The sequence below is a fragment of the Hordeum vulgare genome, chromosome 3H (genome assembly GCF_904849725.1).
Source record: "Hordeum vulgare subsp. vulgare chromosome 3H, MorexV3_pseudomolecules_assembly, whole genome shotgun sequence".
NCBI lineage: Eukaryota > Viridiplantae > Streptophyta > Magnoliopsida > Poales > Poaceae > Hordeum > Hordeum vulgare.
This window is the reverse complement of record NC_058520.1, coordinates 531,744,683-531,769,699: the sequence shown is the minus strand read 5'-3', so window position 1 is coordinate 531,769,699 and position 25,017 is coordinate 531,744,683. Positions and strand designations below refer to the sequence as shown.

Here is a 25,017-nt window from a genome sequence, read left to right as displayed (position 1 = left end):
AAATCCCAAATGCTCTCTCCATATTTTTTCTAGAAGCCGCCTGAGCATTGTGGAAATCAAGATTTTTCTTACCTTCCGGCTTTTTCAACGGCTTCACGAAGGTTTGTCACTTTGGATAGATGCCATCCGCTAGATAATAGCCATAGTTGTACGTACGGCCATTTGCTACAAACTGCACCGGTGGCAACTCACCATCTGCAATCTTATTCATCAGTGGTGACCGGTTGACAACATTGGTATCATTCAAAGATTCAGGCATTCCAAAGAATGCATGCCAAATCCAAGTCTCCTGATCGGCCACCGCTTCAAGGATTATAGTGGAACCCTTTTTTTTGCCGTGGAATTGCCCATGCCATGCCTTTGGACAATTCTGTTGGAATTATGCCCTAGAGGCAATAATAAATATAGTTATTATTATAATTCCTGTATCAAGATAATCGTTTATTATCCATGCTATAATTGTATTGAATGAAGACTCATTTACATGTGTGGATACATAGACAAAACACCGTCCCTAGCAAGCCTCTAGTTGGCTAGCCAGTTGATCAAAGATAGTCAGTGTCTTCTGATTATGAACAAGGTGTTGTTACTTGATAACTGGATCACGTCATTAGGAGAATCACGTGATGGTCTAGACCCAAACTAATAGACGTAGCATGTTGATCGTGTCATTTTGTTGCTACTGTTTTCTGCGTGTCAAGTATTTATTCCTATGACCATGAGATCATATAACTCACTGACACCGGAGGAATGCTTTGTGTGTATCAAACGTCGCAACGTAACTGGGTGACTATAAAGATGCTCTACAGGTATCTCCGAAGGTGTTAGTTGAGTTAGTATGGATCAAGACTGGGATTTGTCACTCCGTGTGACGGAGAGGTATCTCGGGGCCCACTCGGTAATACAACATCACACACAAGCCTTGCAAGCAATGTGACTTAGTGTAAGTTGCGGGATCTTGTATTACGGAACGAGTAAAGAGACTTGCCGGTAAACGAGATTGAAATAGGTATACGGATACTGACGATCGAATCTCGGGCAAGTAACATACCGAAGGACAAAGGGAATGACATACGGGATTAAATGAATCCTTGGCACTGAGGTTCAAACGATAAGATCTTCGTAGAATATGTAGGATCCAATATGGGCATCCAGGTCCCGCTATTGGATATTGACCGAGGAGTCTCTCGGGTCATGTCTACATAGTTCTCGAACCCGCAGGGTCTGCACACTTAAGGTTCGACGTTGTTTTATGCGTATTTGAGTTATATGGTTGGTTACCGAATGTTGTTCGGAGTCCCGGATGAGATCACGGACGTCACGAGGGTTTCCGGAATGGTCCGGAAACGAAGATTGATATATAGGATGACCTCATTTGATTACCGGAAGGTTTTCGGAGTTACCGGGAATGTACCGGGAATGACGAATGGGTTCCGGGAGTTCACCGGGGGGGCATCCCACCCCGGGGAAGCCCATAGGCCTTGAGGGTGGCACACCAGCCCTTAGTGGGCTGGTGGGACAGCCCTAAAGGGCCCTATGCGCCAAGAAGAGAAAATCAAGAGAAAAGAAAAAAAAAAGGAGGAGGTGGGAAGGAAGGGAAGGACTCCCTCCCACCAAACCAAGTCCAACTCGGTTTGGGGGGGGGGAGTCTTCCCCCCTTGGCTCGGCCGACCCCCTTGGGGCTCCTTGAGCCCCAAGGCAAGGTCCCCTCCCTCCCACCTATATATACGGAGGTTTTAGGGCTGATTTGAGACGACTTTTCCACGGCAGCCCGACCACATACCTCCACGGTTTTTCCTCTAGATCGCGTTTCTGCGGAGCTCGGGCGGAGCCCTGCTGAGACAAGGTCATCACCAACCTCCGGAGCGCCGTCACGCTGCCGGAGAACTCTTCTACCTCTCCGTCTCTCTTGCTGGATCAAGAAGGCCGAGATCATCGTCGAGCTGTACGTGTGCTGAACGCGGAGGTGCCGTCCGTTCGGTACTAGATCGTGGGACTGATCGCGGGATTGTTCGCGGGGCGGATCGAGGGACGTGAGGACGTTCCACTACATCAACCGCGTTCACTAACGCTTCTGCTGTACGATCTACAAGGGTACATAGATCACTCATCCCCTCTCATAGATGGACATCACCATGATAGGTCTTCGTGCGCGTAGGAAAATTTTTGTTTCCCATGCGACGTTCCCCAACAGTGGCATCATGAGCTAGGTTCATGCGTAGATGTCTTCTCGAGTAGAACACAAAAGTTTTTGTGGGCGGTGATGTGCGTTTTGCTGCCCTCCTTAGTCTTTTCTTGATTCCGCGGTATTGTTGGATTGAAGCGGCTTGGACCGACATTACTCGTACGCTTACGAGAGACTGGTTTCATCGTTACGAGTATCTCCGTTGCTCAAAGATGACTGACAAGTGTCGGTTTCTCCAACTTTAGTTGAATCGGATTTGACCGAGGAGGTCCTTGGATGAGGTTAAATAGCAACTCATATATCTCCGTTGTGGTGTTTGCGTAAGTAAGATGCGATCCTACTAGATACCCTTGGTCACCACGTAAAACATGCAACAACAAAATTAGAGGACGTCTAACTTGTTTTTGCAGGGTATGCTTGTGATGTGATATGGCCAACGATGTGATGTGATATATTGGATGTATGAGATGATCATGTTGTAATAGAAATATCGACTTGCACGTCGATGGTACGGCAACCGGCAGGAGCCATAGGGTTGTCTTTATACTAACGTTTGTGCTTGCAGATGCGTTTACTATTTTGCTAGGATGTAGCTTTAGTAGTAATAGCATGAGTAGCACGACAACCCCGATGGAAACACGTTGATGGAGATCATGGCGTGGCGCCAGTGACAAGAAGATCGTGCCGGTGCTTTGGTGATGAAGATCAAGAAGCACGTGATGATGGCCATATCATGTCACTTATGAATTGCATGTGATGTTAATCCTTTTATGCACCTTATTTTGCTTAGAACGACGGTAGCATTATGAGGTGATCTCTCACTAAAATTTCAAGACGAAATTGTGTTCTCCCCGACTGTGCACCGTTGCTACAGTTCGTCGTTTCGAGACACCACGTGATGATCGGGTGTGATAGACTCAACGTTCACATACAACGGGTGCAAAACAGTTGCGCACGCGGAACACTCGGGTTAAGCTTGACGAGCCTAGCATGTGCAGACATGGCCTCGGAACACATGAGACCGAAAGGTCGATCATGAATCATATAGATGATATGATTAGCATAGGGATGCTTACCACTGAAACTATACTCAACTCACGTGATGATCGGACTTGAGCTAGTGTAAGTGGATCATGAACCACTCAAATGACTAGAGAGATGTACTTTTTGAGTGGGAGTTTAGCGAATAATCTGATTTAGTTAAACTCTAATTATCTTGAACATAGTCTAAGTCCACTTTGAATATATTTGTGTTGTAGATCATGGCTCACGCGACAGTCATCCTGAATTTTAATACGTTCCTAGAGAAATCTAAGTTGAAAGATGATGGAAGCAACTTTGTAGACTGGGCTCGTAATATTAAGCTAATCTTATAAGCTGGGAAGAAGGATTATGTCCTTAATGCTGCATTAGGAGATGAACCACCCGCTACGGCTGATCAGGATGTTAAGAACGCTTGGTTAGCACGTAAGGAGGACTACTCAATAGTTCAATGTGCAGTCTTGTATGGCTTAGAACCGGGACTTCAACGTCGCTTTGAGCGTCATGGAGCATTTGAGATGTTCCAGGAGTTGGAATTTATCTTTCAGAAGAACGCCCAGATCGAGAGGTATGAGACCTCCGATAAATTCTATGCCTGCAAGATGAAGGAAAATTCATCTGTCAGTGAACATGTGCTCAAAATGTCTGGGTACTCAAACCGTCTAGCTGAGCTGGGGATTGAACTCCCGCAAGAAGCTATCACTGACAGAATCCTTCAATCACTGCCGCCAAGCTATAAAGGCTTTGTGTTGAACTACAACATGCAAGGGATGAACAAGTCTCCCGGCGAGTTGTTTGCGATGCTGAAAGTCGCAGAGTCTGAACTCCGTAAAGAGCATCAAGTGTTTATGGTGAATAAGACCACTAGTTTCAAGAGAAACGGCAAAGGCAAGAAGGGAAATTCGAAGAAGAGCGGCAAGCCTGTTGCCAATCCGACGAAGAAACCCAAAGCTGGACCTAAGCCTGAAACGGAGTGCTACTATTGCAAGGGTATGGGTCACTGGAAGCGCAATTGCCCCAAGTATCTGGCAGATAAGAAGGCGGGCAAAGAAAAATCAGGTATATTTGATATACATGTTATTGATGTGTACTTAACCGGCTCTCGTAGTAGTGCCTGGGTATTCGATACCGGTTCTGTTGCTCATATTTGCAACTCGAAACAGGAACTGCGGAATAGACGAAGGCTGGCGAAAGATGAAGTGACGATGCGCGTAGGAAATGGTTTCAAGGTTGATGCAATCGCCGTCGGCACAGTGTCACTTCAGTTACCGTGAGGATTAGTGATGAACTTAAATTATTGTTATTTAGTGCCTGCGTTGAGCATGAACATTATATCTGGATCTTGTTTATTGCGAGACGGTTACTCTTTTAAGTCAGAGAATAATGGTTGTTCTATTTCTATGAGTAACATCTTTTATGGTCATGCACCGAATGTGAGAGGATTGTTCATATTGAATCTTGATAGCAATACGCATATACATAACATTGAGACCAAAAGAGTTAGAGTTAACAATGATAGTGCCATATTTTTGTGGCACTGCCGCTTAGGTCATATTGGTGTAAAGCGCATGAAGAAACTCCATGTTGATGGACTTTTGGAGTCACTTGACTTTGATTCACTTGACACGTGCGAACCATGCCTCATGGGCAAGATGACTAAGACTCCGTTCTCTGGAACAATGGAGCGTGCAAGTGACTTGTTGGAAATCATACATACCGATGTGTGTGGTCCGATGAGCGTGGAGGCACGCGGCGGATATCGTTATTTTCTCACCTTCACTGACGATTTAAGTAGATATGGTTATGTCTACTTGATGAAACACAAGTCTGAAACATTTGAAAAGTTCAAGCAATTTCAGAGTGAAGTGGAAAATCATCGTAACAAGAAGATCAAGTTCCTACGGTCTGATCGTGGGGGTGAATATCTGAGTTTCGAGTTTGGTTCTCACTTAAGACAATGTGGAATTGTTTCACAGTTAACACCGCCTGGAACACCACAGCGTAATGGTGTGTCCGAACGTCGTAATCGTACTCTATTAGAGATGGTGCGATCTATGATGTCTCTTACTGATTTGCCGTTATCATTTTGGGGTTATGCATTAGAAACAGCTGCATTCACTTTAAATAGGGCACCATCAAAATCCATTGAGACGACACCATACGAACTGTGGCATGGCAAAAGGCCAAAGTTATCATTTCTTAAAGTTTGGGGATGTGATGCTTATGTCAAAAAGCTTCAGCCTGAAAAGCTGGAACCCAAAGCGGAAAAGTGCATCTTCGTAGGTTACCCAAAAGAGACAGTTGGGTACACCTTCTATCTCAAATCCGAGGGCAAAGTGTTTGTTGCTAAAAACGGAGCTTTTCTCGAGAAGGAGTTTCTCTCGAGAGAATTGAGTGGGAGGAAGATAGAACTTGACGAGGTTGTCGAACCTCTCATCCCTCTAGTTGAGGAGGAAGTTAATGATGAAGATCATGAAACTCCAGTTCAAGTTTCTGTCGAACCACGCAGGTCGACGAGATCCCGTGCTGCTCCAGAGTGGTACGGTAATCCCGTCTTATCAATCATGTTGTTAGACAACAACGAACCTGCAAATTATGAAGAAGCAATGGTGGGCCCAGATTCCAACAAATGGCTAGAAGCCATGAAATCCGAGATAGGATCCATGTATGAGAACAAAGTGTGGACTTTGGAGGTACTACCTAAGGGTCGCAAGGCTATTCAGAACAAATGGATCTTTAAGAGGAAGACGGACGCTGACGGCAATGTGACCGTTTATAAAGCTCGACTTGTGGCAAAGGGTTTTTCACAAGTTCAAGGAATTGACTACGATGAGACATTCTCACCCGTAGCGATGCTTAAGTCCGTCAGAATCATGTTAGCAATAGCTGCATTTTTCGATTATGAAATCTGGCAGATGGATGTCAAAACGGCGTTCCTTAACGGTTTCCTTAAGGAAGAGTTGTATATGATACAACCCGAAGGTTTTGTGGATCCTAAGAATGCTAACAAGGTGTGCAAGCTCCAGCGATCCATTTATGGACTGGTGCAAGCATCTCGGAGTTGGAACAAACGCTTTGATGAGGTGATCAAAGCATTTGGGTTTATACAAGTGGTTGGAGAATCTTGTATTTACAAGAAAGTGAGTGGGAGCTCTGTGGCATTTCTAATATTATATGTGGATGACATATTACTGATTGGAAACAACGTAGAGTTTTTGGAGAGTATAAAAGGTTACTTGAATAAAAGTTTCTCTATGAAGGACCTAGGAGAAGCTGCTTACATTCTAGGCATTAAGATCTATAGGGATAGATCAAAATGCCTGATAGGACTTTCACAAAGCACATACCTTGATAAAGTTTTGAAAAGGTTCAAAATGGAACAGTCCAAGAAAGGGTTCTTGCCAGTTCTGCAAGGTACGAGATTGAGTAAGACTCAGTGCCCAGCAACTGATGAAGATAGAGAGCATATGCGCTCCGTCCCCTATGCTTCAGCCATATGTTCTATCATGTATGCAATGTTGTGCACTAGACCGGATGTTAGCCTGGCCATAAGTATGGCAGGTAGGTTCCAGAGTAATCCAGGAGTGGATCACTGGACAGCGGTCAAGAATATCCTGAAGTACCTGAAAAGGACTAAGGAGATGTTTCTCGTGTATGGAGGTGACGAAGAGCTCGCCGTAAAAGGTTACGTCGATGCAAGATTTGACACAGATCCGGACGACTCTAAGTCGCAAACCGGATACGTATTTATTCTTAATGGGGGTGCAGTAAGCTGGTGCAGTTCCAAGCAAAGCGTCGTAGCAGATTCTACATGTGAAGAGGAGTACATGGCTGCCTCGGAGGCGGCTAAGGAGGGTGTCTGGATGAAGCAGTTCATGACGGATCTTGGAGTGGTGCCAAGCGCACTGAATCCAATAACCTTGTTCTGTGATAACACGGGTGCCATTGCCTTAGCAAAGGAACCACGGTTTCACAAGAAGACCAGACACATCAAACGACGCTTCAACCTCATCCGCGACTACGTCGAGGGAGAGGACGTAAATATATGCAAAGTGCACACGGATCTGAATGTAGCAGACCCGCTGACTAAACCTCTTCCACGGCCAAAGCATGATCAACACCAGAACTGTATGGGTGTTAGATTTATTACAATGTAATTCACATGATGATGTGAGGGCTAGATTATTGACTCTAGTGCAAGTGGGAGACTGTTGGAATTATGCCCTAGAGGCAATAATAAATATAGTTATTATTATAATTCCTGTATCAAGATAATCGTTTATTATCCATGCTATAATTGTATTGAATGAAGACTCATTTACATGTGTGGATACATAGACAAAACACCGTCCCTAGCAAGCCTCTAGTTGGCTAGCCAGTTGATCAAAGATAGTCAGTGTCTTCTGATTATGAACAAGGTGTTGTTACTTGATAACTGGATCACGTCATTAGGAGAATCACGTGATGGACTAGACCCAAACTAATAGACGTAGCATGTTGATCGTGTCATTTTGTTGCTACTGTTTTCTGCGTGTCAAGTATTTATTCCTATGACCATGAGATCATATAACTCACTGACACCGGAGGAATGCTTTGTGTGTATCAAACGTCGCAACGTAACTGGGTGACTATAAAGATGCTCTACAGGTATCTCCGAAGGTGTTAGTTGAGTTAGTATGGATCAAGACTGGGATTTGTCACTCCGTGTGACGGAGAGGTATCTCGGGGCCCACTCGGTAATACAACATCACACACAAGCCTTGCAAGCAATGTGACTTAGTGTAAGTTGCGGGATCTTGTATTACGGAACGAGTAAAGAGACTTGCCGGTAAACGAGATTGAAATAGGTATACGGATACTGACGATCGAATCTCAGGCAAGTAACATACCGAAGGACAAAGGGAATGACATACGGGATTAAATGAATCCTTGGCACTGAGGTTCAAACGATAAGATCTTCGTAGAATATGTAGGATCCAATATGGGCATCCAGGTCCCGCTATTGGATATTGACCGAGGAGTCTCTCGGGTCATGTCTACATAGTTCTCGAACCCGCAGGGTCTGCACACTTAAGGTTCGACGTTGTTTTATGCGTATTTGAGTTATATGGTTGGTTACCGAATGTTGTTTGGAGTCCCGGATGAGATCACGGACGTCACGAGGGTTTCCGGAATGGTCCTGAAACGAAGATTGATATATAGGATGACCTCATTTGATTACCGGAAGGTTTTCGGAGTTACCGGGAATGTACCGGGAATGACGAATGGGTTCCGGGAGTTCACCGGGGGGGCAACCCACCCCGGGGAAGCCCATAGGCCTTCAGGGTGGCACACCAGCCCTTAGTGGGCTGGTGGGACAGCCCAAAAGGGCCCTATGCGCCAAGAAGAGAAAATCAAGAGAAAAGAAAAAAAAAGGAGGAGGTGGGAAGGAAGGGAAGGACTCCCTCCCACCAAACCAAGTCCAACTCGGTTTGGGGGGGGAGTCTTCCCCCCTTGGCTCGGCCGACCCCCTTGGGGCTCCTTGAGCCCCAAGGCAAGGTCCCCTCCCTCCCACCTATATATACGGAGGTTTTAGGGCTGATTTGAGACGACTTTTCCACGGCAGCCCGACCACATACCTCCACGGTTTTTCCTCTAGATCGCGTTTCTGCGGAGCTCGGGCGGAGCCCTGCTGAGACAAGGTCATCACCAACCTCCGGAGCGCCGTCACGCTGCCGGAGAACTCTTCTACCTCTCCGTCTCTCTTGCTGGATCAAGAAGGCCGAGATCATCGTCGAGCTGTACGTGTGCTGAACGCGGAGGTGCCGTCCGTTCGGTACTAGATCGTGGGACTGATCGCGGGATTGTTCGCGGGGCGGATCGAGGGACGTGAGGATGTTCCACTACATCAACCGCGTTCACTAACACTTCTGCTGTACGATCTACAAGGGTACGTAGATCACTCATCCCCTCTCGTAGATGGACATCACCATGATAGGTCTTCGTGCGCGTAGGAAAATTTTTGTTTCCCATGCGACGTTCCCCAACAAATTCTTCCAACTCCAATGCATGCAATCTATTGAGCCAAGCATGCCAGGAAAGCCGCGAGCCTTGTTCATCGCCAATAGCCTTACGACGTCTTCAGCAGTGGGAGATCTCAAATACTCCTCGCCAAACACTTGCACAATTCCCACTGCAAAGCGCTTGACACACATGATGGCTTGGCTCTCACCCATATCCAAGTGATCATCAACTAGATCAGCCGGGATACCATATGCCAACATACGCAATGCGGCTGTCACCTTCAGAAAGGTGCTATGCCCAAGCTCTCCGGCCGCATTCCTCCTTTGCTGGAAAAACCGGTCATGGCTCGCTAGTTTCTCTGCAATGCGCTTGAACAAGTTTGTGCTCATCCTAAACCGGCGACGAAAATACGACTCCGGGTATGTGGGGTTCTCCACGAAATAGTTCTTCATCAATCTGTTATGGGCATCAATCCTATCTCTCCAAATTTTCTCCCAACCCATAACCGAACCACCGTGCTTCGGTTTTTTATTGATATGCATAGCTATGATCATTGCAAGATCCTCCTCCTCTTCCATATCAAATTCTTCTTCGGAAGAATTATACGATGAACTCATCTACAATGTTCAATACTATACTGTAAAAACTACCATTCAAAACATGCACCAAATTCATAAGTTTGGAGCAATACATACCTTGTAGGCGTTTTGTCGAACACCTTGCGGGCGCGGCGCGGCAGCGAGCTCTCGGGAGCTGTTCCTCGGACGTCGGAGGCGCGCGAGGGCCGGTCGGACTGGGAGGGGGTGGGGCGGAAGCGCGGCGACGCGGCGGCGCGGGGAGGCCGGGGAAGCGCCTGAACGGTCGAGGGGGGCGCGGGCGGCGCCCGCAGCGGAGACAGGCCGGGGAAGCACCTGAGTGGTCGTCGGCGGGCGTGGGCGGCGACGGTGGCCCGGGGATAGGCCGGGGAAGCGCTGAACGGTCGCGGGGGCGCGAGCGGCGGCGGCGGCGCGGCCGGATGAGGGAGGAGCGAGCGCGGGAGAGAGCAGGAGCGCGGGAGAGAGGAGGAGCGACCGCGGGAGAGAGCAGGAGCGAGCGCGGGAGAGTCGCGCGCGCGGGAGCCGGCGCAGCAAATAAGGGGCGCGGGATTGCGTTTCGGCCAGCGCGCTGAAATGGAAATGACGCGCGCGCCGTTTTTGCGCGCCCGCTGGAGCTGCCCGCCGCGTTGCGCGTGCGCTAAAACTGCTTTTTTTGCGGCGCAGCCCTTGTATAGCGCGTCTGTTGGAGATGCTCTAAGTTTATATTGATATGATTTATTGAAGTTAGCGAAAGGCCTCGATGGTTCCCCTATTTGTGTGGTTAATGATGGTATGTTCAATCCATATAGATGTACGATTTTTAGGAAACACTCTATCTCTCTTATGAAATGCTTGTCAATGTTGTAGGAGCAAGCGGTAACGAAGAAGACTGTACTACAACAATTGCATCTCTAATGAAGGTGTGTGTTCCTTAATCTATATTGTCAGACAGTTGATAAAGGAAAGAAACCTGCTTGGATAACATAATGCACATGATTCAGCGTTTTGGCGTATCAAAAGTTGCATGATCTATATGAGATTTAGAAAACAAACAACAAAAAGAAGAGAATGAGAGGGAGAGAGGTGTTACCATCATGTCCAATGGCGTCTTGCTGCGAGTTGAGGTGGGCGTAGCAGCTGACCGTAGGAACGACACGAGCAGCCTAGTGAACGAGACCTGCAAGATGAGTAGACATCAAGATATGGGGAAGAGGAAGACAAAGAGACATCAGAAAGGAACAGAGGCAACTTCGTAAAGAACTAAGATGTGCCAAATGCAGCAACGAGAATAGGGGTAGCCGAATCTAGAGGCAGCGCCGCCGGACGCGAGCAGTGATTTTGTGTTTTTTGGTGAGAGCTCCTCTAATAATGTTATTTTTGGCTGAAATTTTGCAAGAAACTCAAGCATTTGTCACATTTTGGAATTTTCTTTGATCTCATTTTTTCAACATTTTCGAACTCGGGTGTAAGTAGAAAATATAGGCTGATAAAAGTACAACACCAAAGAAAAACTGGACAAAAGAAAAATTGTTTAGGAACTATATACGTGTCCAATGTAACTTTCAATATGTGATGATTGAGATACCCAACCTGAAAAAGAGGATGAAGTCAGCATTAGAAATACTAAGGAAACAAAAAAAGAAGGCATCCACGCATGAGATTAATGCCATGATGCTTGGCTTGACGCCACACAACACATATATCATGTAACACTGAGATGAGGACACCGATTGTGTGTTATAAGCAAGTTCGAGAATCTGTGCAGATGCTAGATAAAGACTTAGAGCATCTCCAAGAGCATACCCATATTTTGGGTAGTCAAAACCATTATGGGTAGAGGAGAGAGAAGGTTTGGGTATCCAAAAGAAATTCTGTTTTTCAAGCTTACCCATATTTGGATACCCAAAAACTGGTTTCATTGTTTTGATCATTTCCTTCTCTCTACTTCTCTCCAACATTTATCATACACCAACACAATATAATCCGAATTTAATAGAAATCATACACAAGATAATTCAAACAATTGCACACTCATTCAAATCCATATAGAAGTTCATCACTATCCATAAAACCGGTAGCAAAATGCATCACCAATCACAAAGTGCATCATCAACATAAGATAAAAGTTCATCGGTGCATAGAACAACACCACAATTCTCATACGGCATCATTGCCACCACCATAGCCGCCGCCACCTCCACCATTGCCGCCACCACCTCCACCACCACCATAGCCGCCACCACCTCCACCACCATAGCCGCCACCACCTCCACCACCATACCCTCTTGACATCAAGATTTGGTCACGACAAAGCTCGTAGTAAGCACGACCCTTCTCATCTAAACCACTTGCATCCATGAACATGATCTTTTGTTCTTGTTCAATCCTCTTGAGCATCTCCTCATTGGACACCTTTCTTCTTTGGTTTGCCCATGAACAAATTTTGAGCAATGTTGGTCTACACAAAAAAGAATCAAGTTAGCAAAAAAGAAACCAATATGAGAACAAAATAAACCAAGTTGAGGACATGCATACCTTGTCTATTGCACTAGTCCCACTTGGGTTGAGACGATCCACTTGAGCTAAGCAACCCGACCACTTGGAGCAATCGGTGTTGATGGTTTGAAAACGATGTTGGAGTGAAATTTGGCTTCTTATTAACTTGGAGTGTTTTTCAAAGTGATCATGGATACGCTCCCAATAGGTGTTGGTTGATTGTTCATTCCCGGTGATGGGATCAATGCCAACCGACCTCCATGCATGGCATAAAGCCTCATCTTCCTTTTGTGTGAAATTTGCTCCTCGCACCGCCCTACGTGGAGTTGGTTCATCCACAAAACCTTCACCATCGTTTGTAGGTTCATCCACAAAACCTTCTCCACCATCTTGAGATGCAACATCATCATGGGCAAATTCTTGTGATGGCATGTCTCCACAAGTAAACTTGAGAAAATCCTCATCGTCCATGCTATATACAATAAACCATACATAGGCAACATTACCACTAATTCATACTACAAATGAATTGCATTTGACTACAAATCAAACATACAACAAACAAGAATTTAAAAACAAAAAAAAACAATGCAATTACCTTGCGGGCATTTGGTCGAGCACCATGAGGGCAGTACCCGTGGTGGCCGTCGGCGACGCCGGCACGGGCACAATCGGCGGTGATTGAGCCGCCTGAGGTGCGGGAGGGCATGGCGGCGACGCCGGCATGGTCGCAGATGGCGGCAGAGGCTCCGCCACGGCCTTCTTGGCCGTCTTCTTCTTCGCCGCGAGCGCCGAGTCCCGGGGAGGCCGCTTTGCCGTGCCCTTCTTCTTCGATGGGGCGGCGGTCGGAGCAGACTCGGCGGCGCTCTCCAGCGCGCCAGGAGAAGCGGGGGTGGCGGCGACCAGCCGCGGGGGCAGCAGGCAAGGCGGCGGGAGGGGGTGCGGGAGGGGCGGCGGAGGTAGCGGGGTCGACGGCCCCCTCATCCATGGCGCGGCGGCGGCCGGCGCGACGGCAGCGCGCGGTGGCGGGGTCGGACGGGGAGGCGAGGCGAAGAGGAAACTTCCGCGCGCGAGCGGTTTCCAGTTCCCGCGCGAGATTTGGGTCGGATGGGTATTTGCCCCACAATATCCATATATGCCAATTCTGGATTAGATTATGGTTAGTGACCCAAAAAATTTTGTGTGGGAACCATTTATGGGTATGCTCTTAGAGCTATTTTTTTGCCCCCAATATTTAAAAAAGCAGTTTTTGGGTATTGAGAGCAAATATGAGTATGCTTTTGGAGATGCTCTTACTAGCTAGATGCGTATCAAGGAGGATGAGATAAAGTCTGCCCATTGAGTGTGCACCGACAGTCAGATATCACCATTGGTATCACTTATTGGAGAAGATGAGAAGGCATGCAGTTTGACCATATGAAGATCCCGTCGGTGTGACGCACCGGCGCAGGTGGACGGATCGGCAGGTGCTCGAGGCGGTGCGACCGGTAGAGACGCAGGAGTAGTCTTGTGGAAGTGCCTCTCAACGGAGGATTATGGGTTTTGAAACCCCCCCCCCCCCCCGAGACGACAACGAAGGCTAGCTTCGGAGTCCAATCTGACCAATGCCTGATCCTAATCTTGTCAGAATCATCAGACCTGGTTTAAAAAAAAAAAGAATCATCAGACCTTGCAACACCGGAGCTACTTTGGACAAAATAGAGATACAAACGGGAGGTGAGGACCAGGGCACCGCGGCCACCGTCTCATAGACGCATTGCACCACATCTGCAAGGAGTGCATGACCGGAGAGAATCCGGGAGAGCCTTACACGCGCAGCCTCGTTCACCGGCGGCCGGCCGCCCCACATGCATCCACGTCCCCAGGGACGGCGAGCTGGAAGAAGACGGACCGGTTGATCTCTTGCAGGTCAGGCGAGCGGCACGGGCGGCGCGAGTGGGCGGAGGCGACCGAGCGGAGGGTGCGGCCGTTCGGGAGGGAGGCTGTGATGAGCGGTTACGAAGAGGACGTGCAAGCCTACGAGGTGCGAGGATGAGATGATTAGCGTTAACGAAGATTTGATAACAGAGATTTTCGTTCATTGATTATACTAGTACACGGGCACGTGCGACGCACGTGTATGCCAGTATATACTAATCAAACATAACATAATACAAGGAAAAATTTAATATCATATTAACCACAACAATGCTCGTCAAGGCCGCCACGCCCTGCCCTTCCTCCTCTCCTTTCCTTCTGTTCTTCTATATATCTCCTCCTCACCTTCGAAGTTGTGTCTCCTTGAAACTGCAGGAGGCCATGGAGAAGCTCAGCAACCATTGCAGTCCATCCGACTCGCCGGAGCCGCCTGTCGTACATACATCATTTAATGGCAACCAAATCTGCATATAACCCTGCATGATTTAGTACCTTAGTTGTGCTCTATTATAATAATTGATTAGAGTGATTAAACCCCCAAGAGTATACATAAGCTATACATGTTCCCGAAGTTGCAATCATTAGGTTGAGAAGGAACAAAACCAAATGAGATGCTTTCACACTGATCATATTAAATAAACAGGTCATGTTAAGCACCATGTTTTCAGTATTTGTGACCCATTGAAGCAAAGGATTATTTGGAGGTTGACAAATCATTAGTGTTCTAACTTATCTGTTTGCTACATTACCTGGTTTATATTTCCAGGGTATGGAAAATAGCCTGTTTCACAATTTGCATCTCCATCAGGATGCCCAGTTGCACGAAGGAGTGGATCAAGCTGATTGTACTCAACATTGATAACCATTGTTCTACCTACATATAAGAACGGATCCAAGTCAAATTTGACAGACCGGAAGTACAAAACAGTTGTACAGAAGTCAAAAAATACACGTGAAAATGCATTCTTCCATCAGAATTGATAGGTTAGATGGCACTGGCAGTACATAACAAGCTGAAGAATAGAGTTCGCATAGATCTTTTTAGACAAATAATGATGTTTTTTGTTAATTCCAGCAGTACTGATGTACTCTGTAATCACAATTGATTCATAATATTATTGACCCCACAGTTAGAAAAGCATCAAAATTTCCATGTATGTATACCCATAAATAGCTCCCATGGAATGTGGTGAAAGTGGCGAATTTACCATCAACATGAGTAAGCTTGGTTATTCCACCAATGGCTTCCTTTGCCTTTCGAGGAACTGCAAGAGAATTAACATTGTAGCCCTTGGTGGCACTGACACCTAATGCCGATGGTATTGCCTATAAAAAGATGGTATAAATAAGTTCCCGGCCCCCTACAGTATTCCTAATTATAATACGTAGAAAAGGTGGTTTACAAACATTAAAGAGAAATCTATTTGTGTCCTGGAAAAAGAGAACCCATCTCTGTCTTGTACTCTTCCTGTCAAAAGAATGTGAAGTATTATAAAATATATACCCATAAATATTATTTATGGAGTATATCCTAAGATTTTGTGCGCAGAGCTGAAGTTTGATTGATTACTTTACTAAACTATTTCAAATAAATCAATGATAACAGTTAACTGCCTTTAAAAAGGCAAAGTTGTTTGATTCAGGAAGTCAACGAAAAGAATACACCCAGTTCCTTAACCAACAGGCATACCATTGCTCAAGTAATCCACTTGAATAAAGAAGAGAATGAACATCTCCATGCCCATGTGGCTTTGTCTGCCGAAACACAAAACCAGAAGTAAGAGAAGTGCAAACTCAAGAAGATGAAAACAACAATACTTAATACTCCTGGTATAAGCCATCATATGAAATTATCAACCTGGATCTTGTACTTGTCATTTGGATCTAATGCAAGCCTTGCATCGTTGTCAGCTAGACATGCTACTTTTTTCTAAAACAAATAAGCATTAGTCAACACCAAAAGCAACAGCTGTGTATGTTCTTGGCGCCTTAAGAAACACATGGAAAAAGGCAAAATAGAAAGCCACCTGCTTTATAATTTTCACCTGTGATGGTTCCATTCCAAAATAGGAGTTTGATTCCAAAAGCTTGATGGTCAGTGCATTTGTATCATCAGAAGTCATAATAGCAAATGGGATCTTCGTATGGCATTCACCTGCACACTCATAGAATGAAAATTTGATCAATTAAAGCAATGCCTGGATTTTCTTGAGTCCCTGGATAAGAGAATTTTGACATAATGAAGATAAACAGTTAAAATCATGCTGGATGAGCCATTCACGGGAAACAAAAAATTACGTTTCTATATTCAACATGTTCTGTAAAGTTCTATCAGGTTGGGAAAAGGAGAGGTAGAATTGCACTCTATCAATGTGCAGACTGAATTCAGAAACTGAAGACCAAACATAACTGGTTTAACTTATCTGATTCAGGTCTTTAATCTGGCCTAAAATCATGTTGGTCTAGTCTATATAAGTAAATAATATCAAATTAACAGTACTAATCCAATGGTGTACCTCAACCTCGCATACTAAGTGATATATATTTGAACGACGTCCTTTTTTACATACTAATAATAGCCATTCAAGGTACTTCTACGGGCTGACGGCAGCTCATTCGGGCAGCCACACCAACCAACAGAAACTGTACCAAGAACATCATTGTACAGAATGGTAGTTCATTTCAAGAAAATTTTAAACTGAAATGAAATGATCAACAGGGGCAGGTGTCATAGGAAGTATACAAATACTGCCATACTGGTGAGAAAACTAATCAATAATGACAAGCATCATAGTCTACATACCCTCCATTTTGCAGCTCGCCTCTTGTAAAGACAGAATAGACTCTATGTAATGTTGAAGAAAACATTTCCCAGTGGTTGTCTCCCTGGGGAGTGCTACCTGCGATGAAATAGTTAACAAAATCTGTGACATGATACTTTCAGAAGTTTTGCTAGATGTCAAGGTCACCCAACAGAACAATAGATTTCCATGGGGAATAGGTTCCGTGTTCATATTGTGAATTACATATGAAATAAGACCTACACAAATTTCCTGCGGTGCAGTCTAAAAAGTTCTGTGTTTGGCATGATGTGCAATACTGCTATCCAACAAGTGTTGAAAATGTATTGTAGCACAGTGTGTGAAAGTGGAAATATTCTGATAAAATAACACAAAACAGTACCACAGCTGCATGACAGCAAAAAAAAATATCTTCTAAGAGCATCCACATCCCAATTGTCTCTAAAAATCGAGTGCCAAGGTGGATAAATCAGATTTCTATATATACACTTCTTTAAGTATTTTCTACCACATCCCATAGCGCCAACTATAGATGCTATGTTCTTCAGTTTTGTCATTTAAATTGCAATTTCATATACATAAGCTAATTAAAAGTAATTTATTTGACGTACCATTGATGCTAAAAAAATCCTAGAACCTGTTCTCACATCCCTTAGCACTGGTGCTAGCCAGTTCCTCCGCCCTTAGCGTCTGCTTACCACCTAGGGATATGGATGCTCTAAAGCATGATTTTGTCGAGCAAATTGATGTATATACCTACTACCATCGCAAATCATGAATACAAAATTTTAACTGTGAAACGTCAACACGACAGTCTTTCCAATTCTTGGCTGTAAATACACTACTAGGAACTCGAACCACATTACCTTAATTCCTTTGTAACCAAGTCTTTCACCAAGACCACAGCTACAAGAACAAATGCAGCATTGCGTGCTTCTTTTACCCCAGCTGCTTTTCTGAATGTCAATGACGCTGATTGTACTGTCCTAGAATCTGATGTTGTCCGGTCGGGATAAGTGAGGGGAGAGGGAGCAGGACATACCTGACCGCGACGCCGTCCGGTCTGGAACCGTCGTCGCCGATGTCCCTTCGTTTAGGGTGGAGGATCAAAGATGGAAGGTTATCATCCAAGGTACACCCTCTAGCAGCTTTACCAGTTCATGATTGCACTGACAAATAAGACCACGGCAGGAATCTCAAAGAGTAATGGAAAGTGCACATTTCCACTAGATCTAAACGTGGTGGATGATGCACATATAAACTCGGTGGATGATGCAGCGACTGGAAATAGCATGACCATTCAGTCTGAAGATTTACATGAACAGAACACACAGGATCTCAAGCCAGCACTGGGGGACAACACATCTTCTATAAAACCGATGGTCGAAGAAAAGTGGAATAAAGGAGATACACCGCCTACTGATATGTCAGGCGCTCTGTCTCTCTCCCTTGCTTTTCCAGCATCAAAGGAACAATAGGCTGGTAAAATGCAACCGGAATCGCAAAGAGGCCTCGGATTAGCAGTAGGAATTACTCGTTTTCGATTATCCAGTGATGATGGCTCCTTGCGTTTGCATTCCTGATGTCTTGCAAGATGGATCTTTGTAGCATCAACCCACTGCACAAGGAGTCTGCTGAAGACACAACTATCTTGTCAATGTGCAAACAGATGGCATCTTTTAGAGTGCATTTTGACGACTTTACATGCTCCTGTCGGCACACCCATGTTGAGTATTGAATTGCGAAGAACTTGAGAGAGTTGATCATGGCTTGTTTTGGTACAGAAAACATACATATATATTCAGCTGCTCTCCAAACATCGATAGAGATTTGAGCAGAGCTTCAGACTCTGCATTTGAAGTACCATCCAATCTCTGCATGTTAAATAAATCTCATGTCAGTTTTTGTCTTTAGCTTGCAACAGTGCGATATACTCTGGGGGAATGGTGGTGTAAACGCCTAAAATTGGCACATAACACTTAACTTTCCTGTTTCCTTAAAATTGCCTCTGGGATATCTAAATTTACTGATGAAATCGCTAGTTGAGGTAATACCCATTGCAGAAGATAACTCCATGTCCCAAACCCTTCTGATGGTGAGAAGTGAGGGGAGAGGGAGCAGAACATACCTGACCGCGACGCCGTCCGATCTGGAACCGCCGTCGCCGCTGTCCCTTCGTTTAGGGTGGAGGAGGAGGTTCGTTGAGCGGCGGGAGGAGGCGCGGCGGCGGGGGGAGGCGAGGCTGGTGATGGTGAGGCCGGAGAGGAGGTCGAACTTGAACTTGTCGAGGCCGTAGTGGGGCACCCACTCTAGCGCCGGCACGAAGTACTTGAGCGCGCCCCACGCCGCGGTAGGGGCGAGCGGGAGCGGCGCGCGGGGGCCCAGGCGACGGAGGCGAAGGCGGCGAGCTCGGAGATGAGGTGCGGGTTCGGGAGCGCGGTGAGGTACTCGGCGTCGCAGGAGGCGTCCGGCAGGAGGAGGAGGACCTCGAGCAGGCGCGCGAAGAACCTGACCCAGGAGGCCGCGGCGAAGGAGCGGCCCAGCGGGAAGGCGGCGAGCGCGAGCGGGTTGCGGCCGGAGGCCGGTGGCGGAGGAGCGCGACGAGGAGCTGGTCGCGGAGGATGAAGGCGCCGCGGGCGAGCAGGACCCTGAGCGCCACGAGGCACTTGAGGGCCACGACGGCGGCGCGCAGGCGGTCCGTGAACGCCTCCTCGAGCGCCGCGGCCGAAGGCGAGGAGCGCGTCCAGGTGGTGCGCGTACAGCGGGGCCGTCGACGGGTGGTGCGCGTCCGTGCCGGAGGCCCCCGGGGAGAGGAGTGTCGCCGCGAGCCGCAGGAGCTTGAGGCCCATGGCAATTGGCGCCGGCGCGCCGCGCGAGGAGGTGGTGGGAGCGGCGTGCGGGGGCGAGCGCCGGCCGAGCGGGGCGAGCGGGAGCGGCGCGGGGCCGGCGGGCGATCGGGGGTTTGCGGGAGCAGTTCCAGAGAGAGATCGATGGAGTTTTTGTTAGCGACGAGGAGTTTTCGTTAGCGACGAAGTTTCGTTAACAACATATTTAGGCCATTGATTAAGTGATTAGACGGGATCTGTCGTGGTTTGCATCTGTCCTCTCTTTCTTTTATAGTGGTGGTTTTAGCCAGTAGCGCTATGCAATGGCCATTCATCATGCACTGCATTTGGAAATCGATTCCTGGATTGTAGAAAGAACAAAAAGAAGGTCGCCCACCGTGGGGCTCGAACCCACGACCACAAGGTTAAGAGCCTTGCGCTCTACCAACTGAGCTAGACGGGCTGCTGATATTTTTACTTTGATTTCTCAATAACTGATACATGCTCCACGCACAGAAGGTATCCGTCCGCCCTCCTCCCCAAGCAAGAAAACAGACACTGAACTACTGATAAAGAAACAAAAGCAGTGCATCTGGCACTACGGATTTTTATCTTTATCTCCATATATTGTAAAATTGGTACTCCCTCTATCTAGCTTTATGAGATGTGCAGGTATTTTTATGTCCTCATTTTAACCAACCAAATATGTGCTACATGCCACCAAAAGCATAACAGGAACACCGATTTAGCATTCAGAAACAACGACAGGACAGTTCAAGTTCGACAAAGATCTACAAAATCAACAAGTTGATAATAATGGACAGAAACTAGTTAACCCGAGGTGTGCAGCTACAGCATACACTACTTGCAAGCCTGCCTCCTTTCCCCAACAATCAGCATTTTCCATGCTGAAATAGGAGGGCGCTGGCCAGAAAGGGCGATCCCAGCAGCTACACAATCATCAGCAAGCAGGCTCGCGGGACAAGGAACCGCCAGCAATCTACAATCAGTTAGCCCATGTTCAACTGATCAGTTGTCACCAGAGGGTGCTTTGCAGCCGCGGCAGCCACCGCGTTCAGTTGGAAAGAAACCCTCTGGCTCTGGCTTTGAGGCTGAGGCTGCCCGCTGCCCCTCTGATCCTGTGAATAGTTTGGGCTAGGATTGGTAGGGATTGCGTCATCGCCCTCGTTGTCATCTTCTGCTTCTTCAGTCTGAGTTGGTGGCTTCAGTGTGGGTAGGAGCTGGTAGTTTTCACTCAACAAAGTGTCCTGCTCAGGTGGCAGAGGAATTGATCCAGGTGGAGCAATAGACTTGGGCAGCGGGATCTTGTTCCGGCTGCGTGCCAATTCGAGTAGAACCTGTGTGACATCAGCAAAATGACTTGTCATCCACCTATGCATACAGAGTACTTTGTGTCAGCTTGACTTTCCAGGGATCTGATAAAACATAAAACAAGCGCTAGACTTCAAAGCATAACCACAAGAGTTGTTCATAGACTTTATCTACGCTACGCAAGATAACAAGCAAGTGAGTACACTTGTGAGTGACCCTCAATCTCTATTATCTTTGTACTACCTAATACAGTATGATTCATCAACATTTTAGGTATATCTTCAGATGCCAGCCTCATACACATTAAGAATCATACCTGTTCATTTCGTGTTTCTATATAAGTCTAGCCATGCATTTCAAAACATTATTTTGTACTAGGCCTAGCCTGTTCCCGGAGATTTGGAGGGGCGGGAGTGGGGGCACCAGTGTATCAATTAATTGGTAGATAACTGTCACAACGGAGAGTTATGTGGGGAATTACGTATCGGAGGAGGAAACTCACAGGCTACAGCAGACACATCTGAGCTGTAGTAGGCTAAGAGTTCTATTGATCTTTTGCTCCCTAAGTTAAGAGTCATTTCAACAGAACCTGCAGCAGTCACGTTCTGCAGCACTTTAAGTTTGTATCCATCCAGGACACTGTTCTTGAGTGAGTCACCTATATAAAGGCCCCGTAGCTGCAGCGATTGATGCAAGTTACCAATAAATAAGTCTTTCCTAAATCTCTATTCCCCACTACCATGTTACCTTTCTGACCTGTGCTGGCTACAGTGCCAACTCGTCGATACCTCGTCAGCCCTCTGGGCTCTCGGACAGGTATACCCTCTGGTCTAGAGGCTCTAACAGATGCTCTCTCTTCTACTCCCTCCGTTCCATAATATAAGAGCGTTTTTTACACTACACTAGTGTCAAAAACGCTCTTATATTATGGGACGGAGGTAGTGTGTGATTATTTGATTTGGCCCATCCATGTAGAGAGTCCAAATCTAACAAAAGTTATCGACAATACACATAATATATCTAAAGAGTAAAGCTAACTAATAAGGAAACTGAGTATTTTCGTTTCCAGTTCCAACAGACATCTGCTACAGTACGAGGTAGCATCTCTGCACTCACAGAACAGGGTACTTATTTCTTGCTTGGTTCTCAAAGGTGAAGTTAAATTGAGTATATGAAACTACTACTTGCACATGATTCCTAAGATTTTAGACCCTTCAGCAGATAAGCATTCAACTTTCGAAACAATAAGTGCACTCAGCTGAACATTCCTAACAAGACATGGACTGAATTAAACGTCAATGTTCTGCCCCTGTTAAGCTTCATGCACTAGCCAACGCAACCAAAAGTCCGAACTGATAGAAAGGGCTGGCAATCCACATATACACTTCAACACCCCCTCTCATGTGTAATGCGGAAAGTAAACACGTGGACAAACTCAGAGGTATGATTCAAGAGGCCTATACGTGGACAGATAGGGGGTGGCAGCAATTTTTGAATAAACTGCGAAAGCCAGGACTTGAACTCGAAACCTTATGCCGTCCGAACTGATAGAAAGGGCTAGGCAATCCACATATACTGTAAAGTCCCAACTGGACTCTCCTTGCATCTTATGCGCAGATATGAAAGGTTCTCCCTCGATGGAGGCTACAAAGGGCTTTTTGCTTCTTTTTTTTTTACTTTGAGAATGAATTCTATTCTGCTACCTTCTGACTTCTCCCACGTATTGGTATAGATCTTACCTTACAACGAGAAGGTATTCGTTTCTGCTACTAGCTGCGCCCTGGGCTTAAAATCTTGGCACTCCCTGATTACCCCACCAAACTGGCAAAAGTTTGGTCAGTTCCAACTTCCTACGGATAAAGGAGTCATCTTGGTCCTAGTGGCAGGGTCGTAGAGTACTAGCACTTGAGATGAATCTGGGTTCGAATCCCACATTCCCTCCTATGTTTGTCATTACAATTTTTGTATAACACTGACTGTCGTCCACAGATTCCTTGTCGAAGCGAAGGGGCCAGCAGCCCCCGAACCAAAGTCTGAGAGCAGAACTCATACCGCGGTTGTGGCTTGAAGGCTGCATGCAAGTTCTTCAATATTTAGAGAGTATGTGTTAGTACGAGATAGTGCTATCAACTTATTTAATCTTTCTAGATGATTAGGACAAAATATGTTGATCCCCCAGACGGCTACGAGTGTAGAAAAAAAGACATTTTGTGAGCTCAAGGACTCAAAACTGCAAATCCGCAATCTCTGTGCTGCGTTCCGGATGGTGGCTTCTAACCACCATGTCTGAAGCTATGATTGATGTGCTCTTATTGTGGAACACATTTAATCAAGAAGTTGAGCCTTATTTGAGATTCAAATTTCCCCCAAAAAATATCTCTCAGCCAAGAATCAGAAATTAAATGAAATCTCAAAAGCACACATCATTTTTCGTGCTCACTCTATCCGAGTATATAGGGACCTAAAGCGTATTTAAAGATTTATTTTGACCATCATTTTTATAGACCAATAATATATGATGTGTGTGTTACAAAAATTATACCATCGGATTCGTATTTGAAAGGAGTTGCTAATAGTAGGAATTCCCCAATCGGAGTCCAAAACATTACACCCTCCGAATCTGATAGGTTCACAGGAAAGCCGGTCCTGGATCTAGAGTTTAAAGTGGACCCTTGTCCTCTTCATTGACGAGTTGAATGAAACTACGATACCTAGTAATTTGTCCGAATCTAATTGAGAAATACTTTAGGGTTTTTGGTGAGATTGGTAGTACTCGTACCTCGCGGGGCGGCGGCTGGGAGAAGGAGAAGTTGACATTGGCCTGGATGGCGAGGCGGACGTCGTCGGCGTCGATCTGGGGCTTGGCTGCGTGGTCGGCGTAGACCTGGGCGTCGCCGAGCACGTCCCCGACGTACCGGTATGCCAGGTCCAGGAACTGGCCCACGACGCGCGGCTCGTACTCGCCCTCGCCGAGCCCCATCGACCGGAGGAGCTCCCGCACCACGCGCGCGTCGCGCGGCTCGTCCGGGACGGAGGCTCCTCCCACCGCCGCGGCGGACGGAAGCGATGGCCGCACGCCGCCGCTGTCCATGGCCTGATTGCTGTGTCTTGCCTCGGCTGGTGGGGAGGGGTTCGGGGAACGAATGGGGGTTAGATATAGTACCGTTTAAAAGCAGAAAATGTAGCAATAGTGTCATCCAAGACGCTTTGGCCGAGTGGTTAAGGCGTGTGCCTGCTAAGTACATGGGGTTTCCCCGCGAGAGTTCGAATCTCTCAGGCGTCGATTTTTTCTTTTCCCTATGTGTGGGGTCGGTATTTTTTTTATGTGCTTTTTCTTTATTTCTCATGAAGGTTCTTGTCCACATGTTTTAGTAAAAAGCCTTCTTCTTCTTCCTCGTGTGCTGCTACCTCTCCTCATCATCACCGCAACTATACTTTTTTTTTGCGATGAACCACCGCAACTATACTAGCATGCTAGTACTTCCAACCATCGCGCCGCAAGCTCCCCGCTGCTCACCACCGCCCCTATGTGGGCGAGCTATACTAGGCTGCTAGTTCTTCCAACCACCGCGTCGCAAACTCCCCGCCGTTGACCACCGCCATCATTGCCGCACAGCCAGCCATCCGAGCATGGCCGCCGGAACAACGCGTGCACCCGCCGTCACTGCGTAGCGCGTGCACCCGTCGTCCCTGCTGTTAGAGCATATATCTCCATATGTGGTTTTGGTAATTGATGACAATTCCTATGGACTAATGGTTGCCTTAAGTTACATTATAGGATTTGTCCATAGGCACTTCTTGAAGTCCATCTGTTGGGTTCAAGGAGTTTATATGACGACCAA

General features: G+C 46.6%; 3 protein-coding genes, 2 non-coding genes and 1 pseudogene across 5 annotated transcripts; 1 reads left to right on the top strand and 5 right to left on the bottom strand.

Annotated features, from left to right (window-relative positions):
- Window positions 1-11,815: 11,815 nt before the first annotated feature.
- On the bottom strand, window positions 11,816-13,045 carry LOC123440436 (glutathione S-transferase T3-like). The gene is made up of 2 exons (XM_045117001.1): window positions 12,340-13,045; window positions 11,816-12,262 (listed from the first exon to the last, which is right to left on the bottom strand). The coding sequence occupies exons 1-2, from the start codon at window positions 12,769-12,771 to the stop codon at window positions 12,206-12,208; spliced, it is 489 nt and encodes a 162-aa protein (XP_044972936.1). The 5' UTR covers window positions 12,772-13,045; the 3' UTR covers window positions 11,816-12,205.
- A 1,295-nt stretch (window positions 13,046-14,340) lies between these two features.
- LOC123441980 lies at window positions 14,341-19,094 on the bottom strand (annotated as a pseudogene).
- LOC123444737 lies at window positions 18,289-20,168 on the bottom strand. The gene is made up of 2 exons (XM_045121558.1): window positions 19,147-20,168; window positions 18,289-18,892 (listed from the first exon to the last, which is right to left on the bottom strand). Exon 1 carries the CDS (start codon window positions 19,865-19,867, stop codon window positions 19,328-19,330), a length of 540 nt encoding a protein of 179 aa, XP_044977493.1. The 5' UTR covers window positions 19,868-20,168; the 3' UTR covers window positions 18,289-18,892; window positions 19,147-19,327.
- Window positions 20,169-20,233: 65 nt separating this feature from the next.
- TRNAK-CUU lies at window positions 20,234-20,306 on the bottom strand. Its single transcript has one exon. It is a non-coding gene; the product is annotated as a tRNA-Lys (tRNA).
- A 266-nt stretch (window positions 20,307-20,572) lies between these two features.
- LOC123444736 (transcription initiation factor TFIID subunit 9-like) lies at window positions 20,573-24,291 on the bottom strand. Its single transcript, XM_045121557.1, has 2 exons — window positions 23,955-24,291; window positions 20,573-21,201 (listed from the first exon to the last, which is right to left on the bottom strand). The coding sequence occupies exons 1-2, from the start codon at window positions 24,264-24,266 to the stop codon at window positions 20,854-20,856; spliced, it is 660 nt and encodes a 219-aa protein (XP_044977492.1). The 5' UTR covers window positions 24,267-24,291; the 3' UTR covers window positions 20,573-20,853.
- Window positions 24,292-24,376: 85 nt separating this feature from the next.
- TRNAS-GCU lies at window positions 24,377-24,458 on the top strand. Its single transcript has one exon. It is a non-coding gene; the product is annotated as a tRNA-Ser (tRNA).
- The last annotated feature ends 559 nt before the right edge of the window (window positions 24,459-25,017 follow it).

Coding starts and splice junctions, on each gene's coding strand:
- LOC123444736 (XM_045121557.1), bottom strand. CDS start 24,266: ATGGACAGCGGCGGCGTGCGGCCATCGCTTCCGTCCGCCGCGGCGGTG. Junction 21,202..23,954: donor CCCAGCCGCCGCCCCGCGAG/GTACGAGTACTA, acceptor GATGTCACACAG/GTTCTACTCGAATTGGCACG.
- LOC123444737 (XM_045121558.1), bottom strand. CDS start 19,867: ATGGGCCTCAAGCTCCTGCGGCTCGCGGCGACACTCCTCTCCCCGGGG.
- LOC123440436 (XM_045117001.1), bottom strand. CDS start 12,771: ATGGACGATGAGGATTTTCTCAAGTTTACTTGTGGAGACATGCCATCA. Junction 12,263..12,339: donor GGACTAGTGCAATAGACAAG/GTATGCATGTCC, acceptor TTTTTTGTGTAG/ACCAACATTGCTCAAAATTT.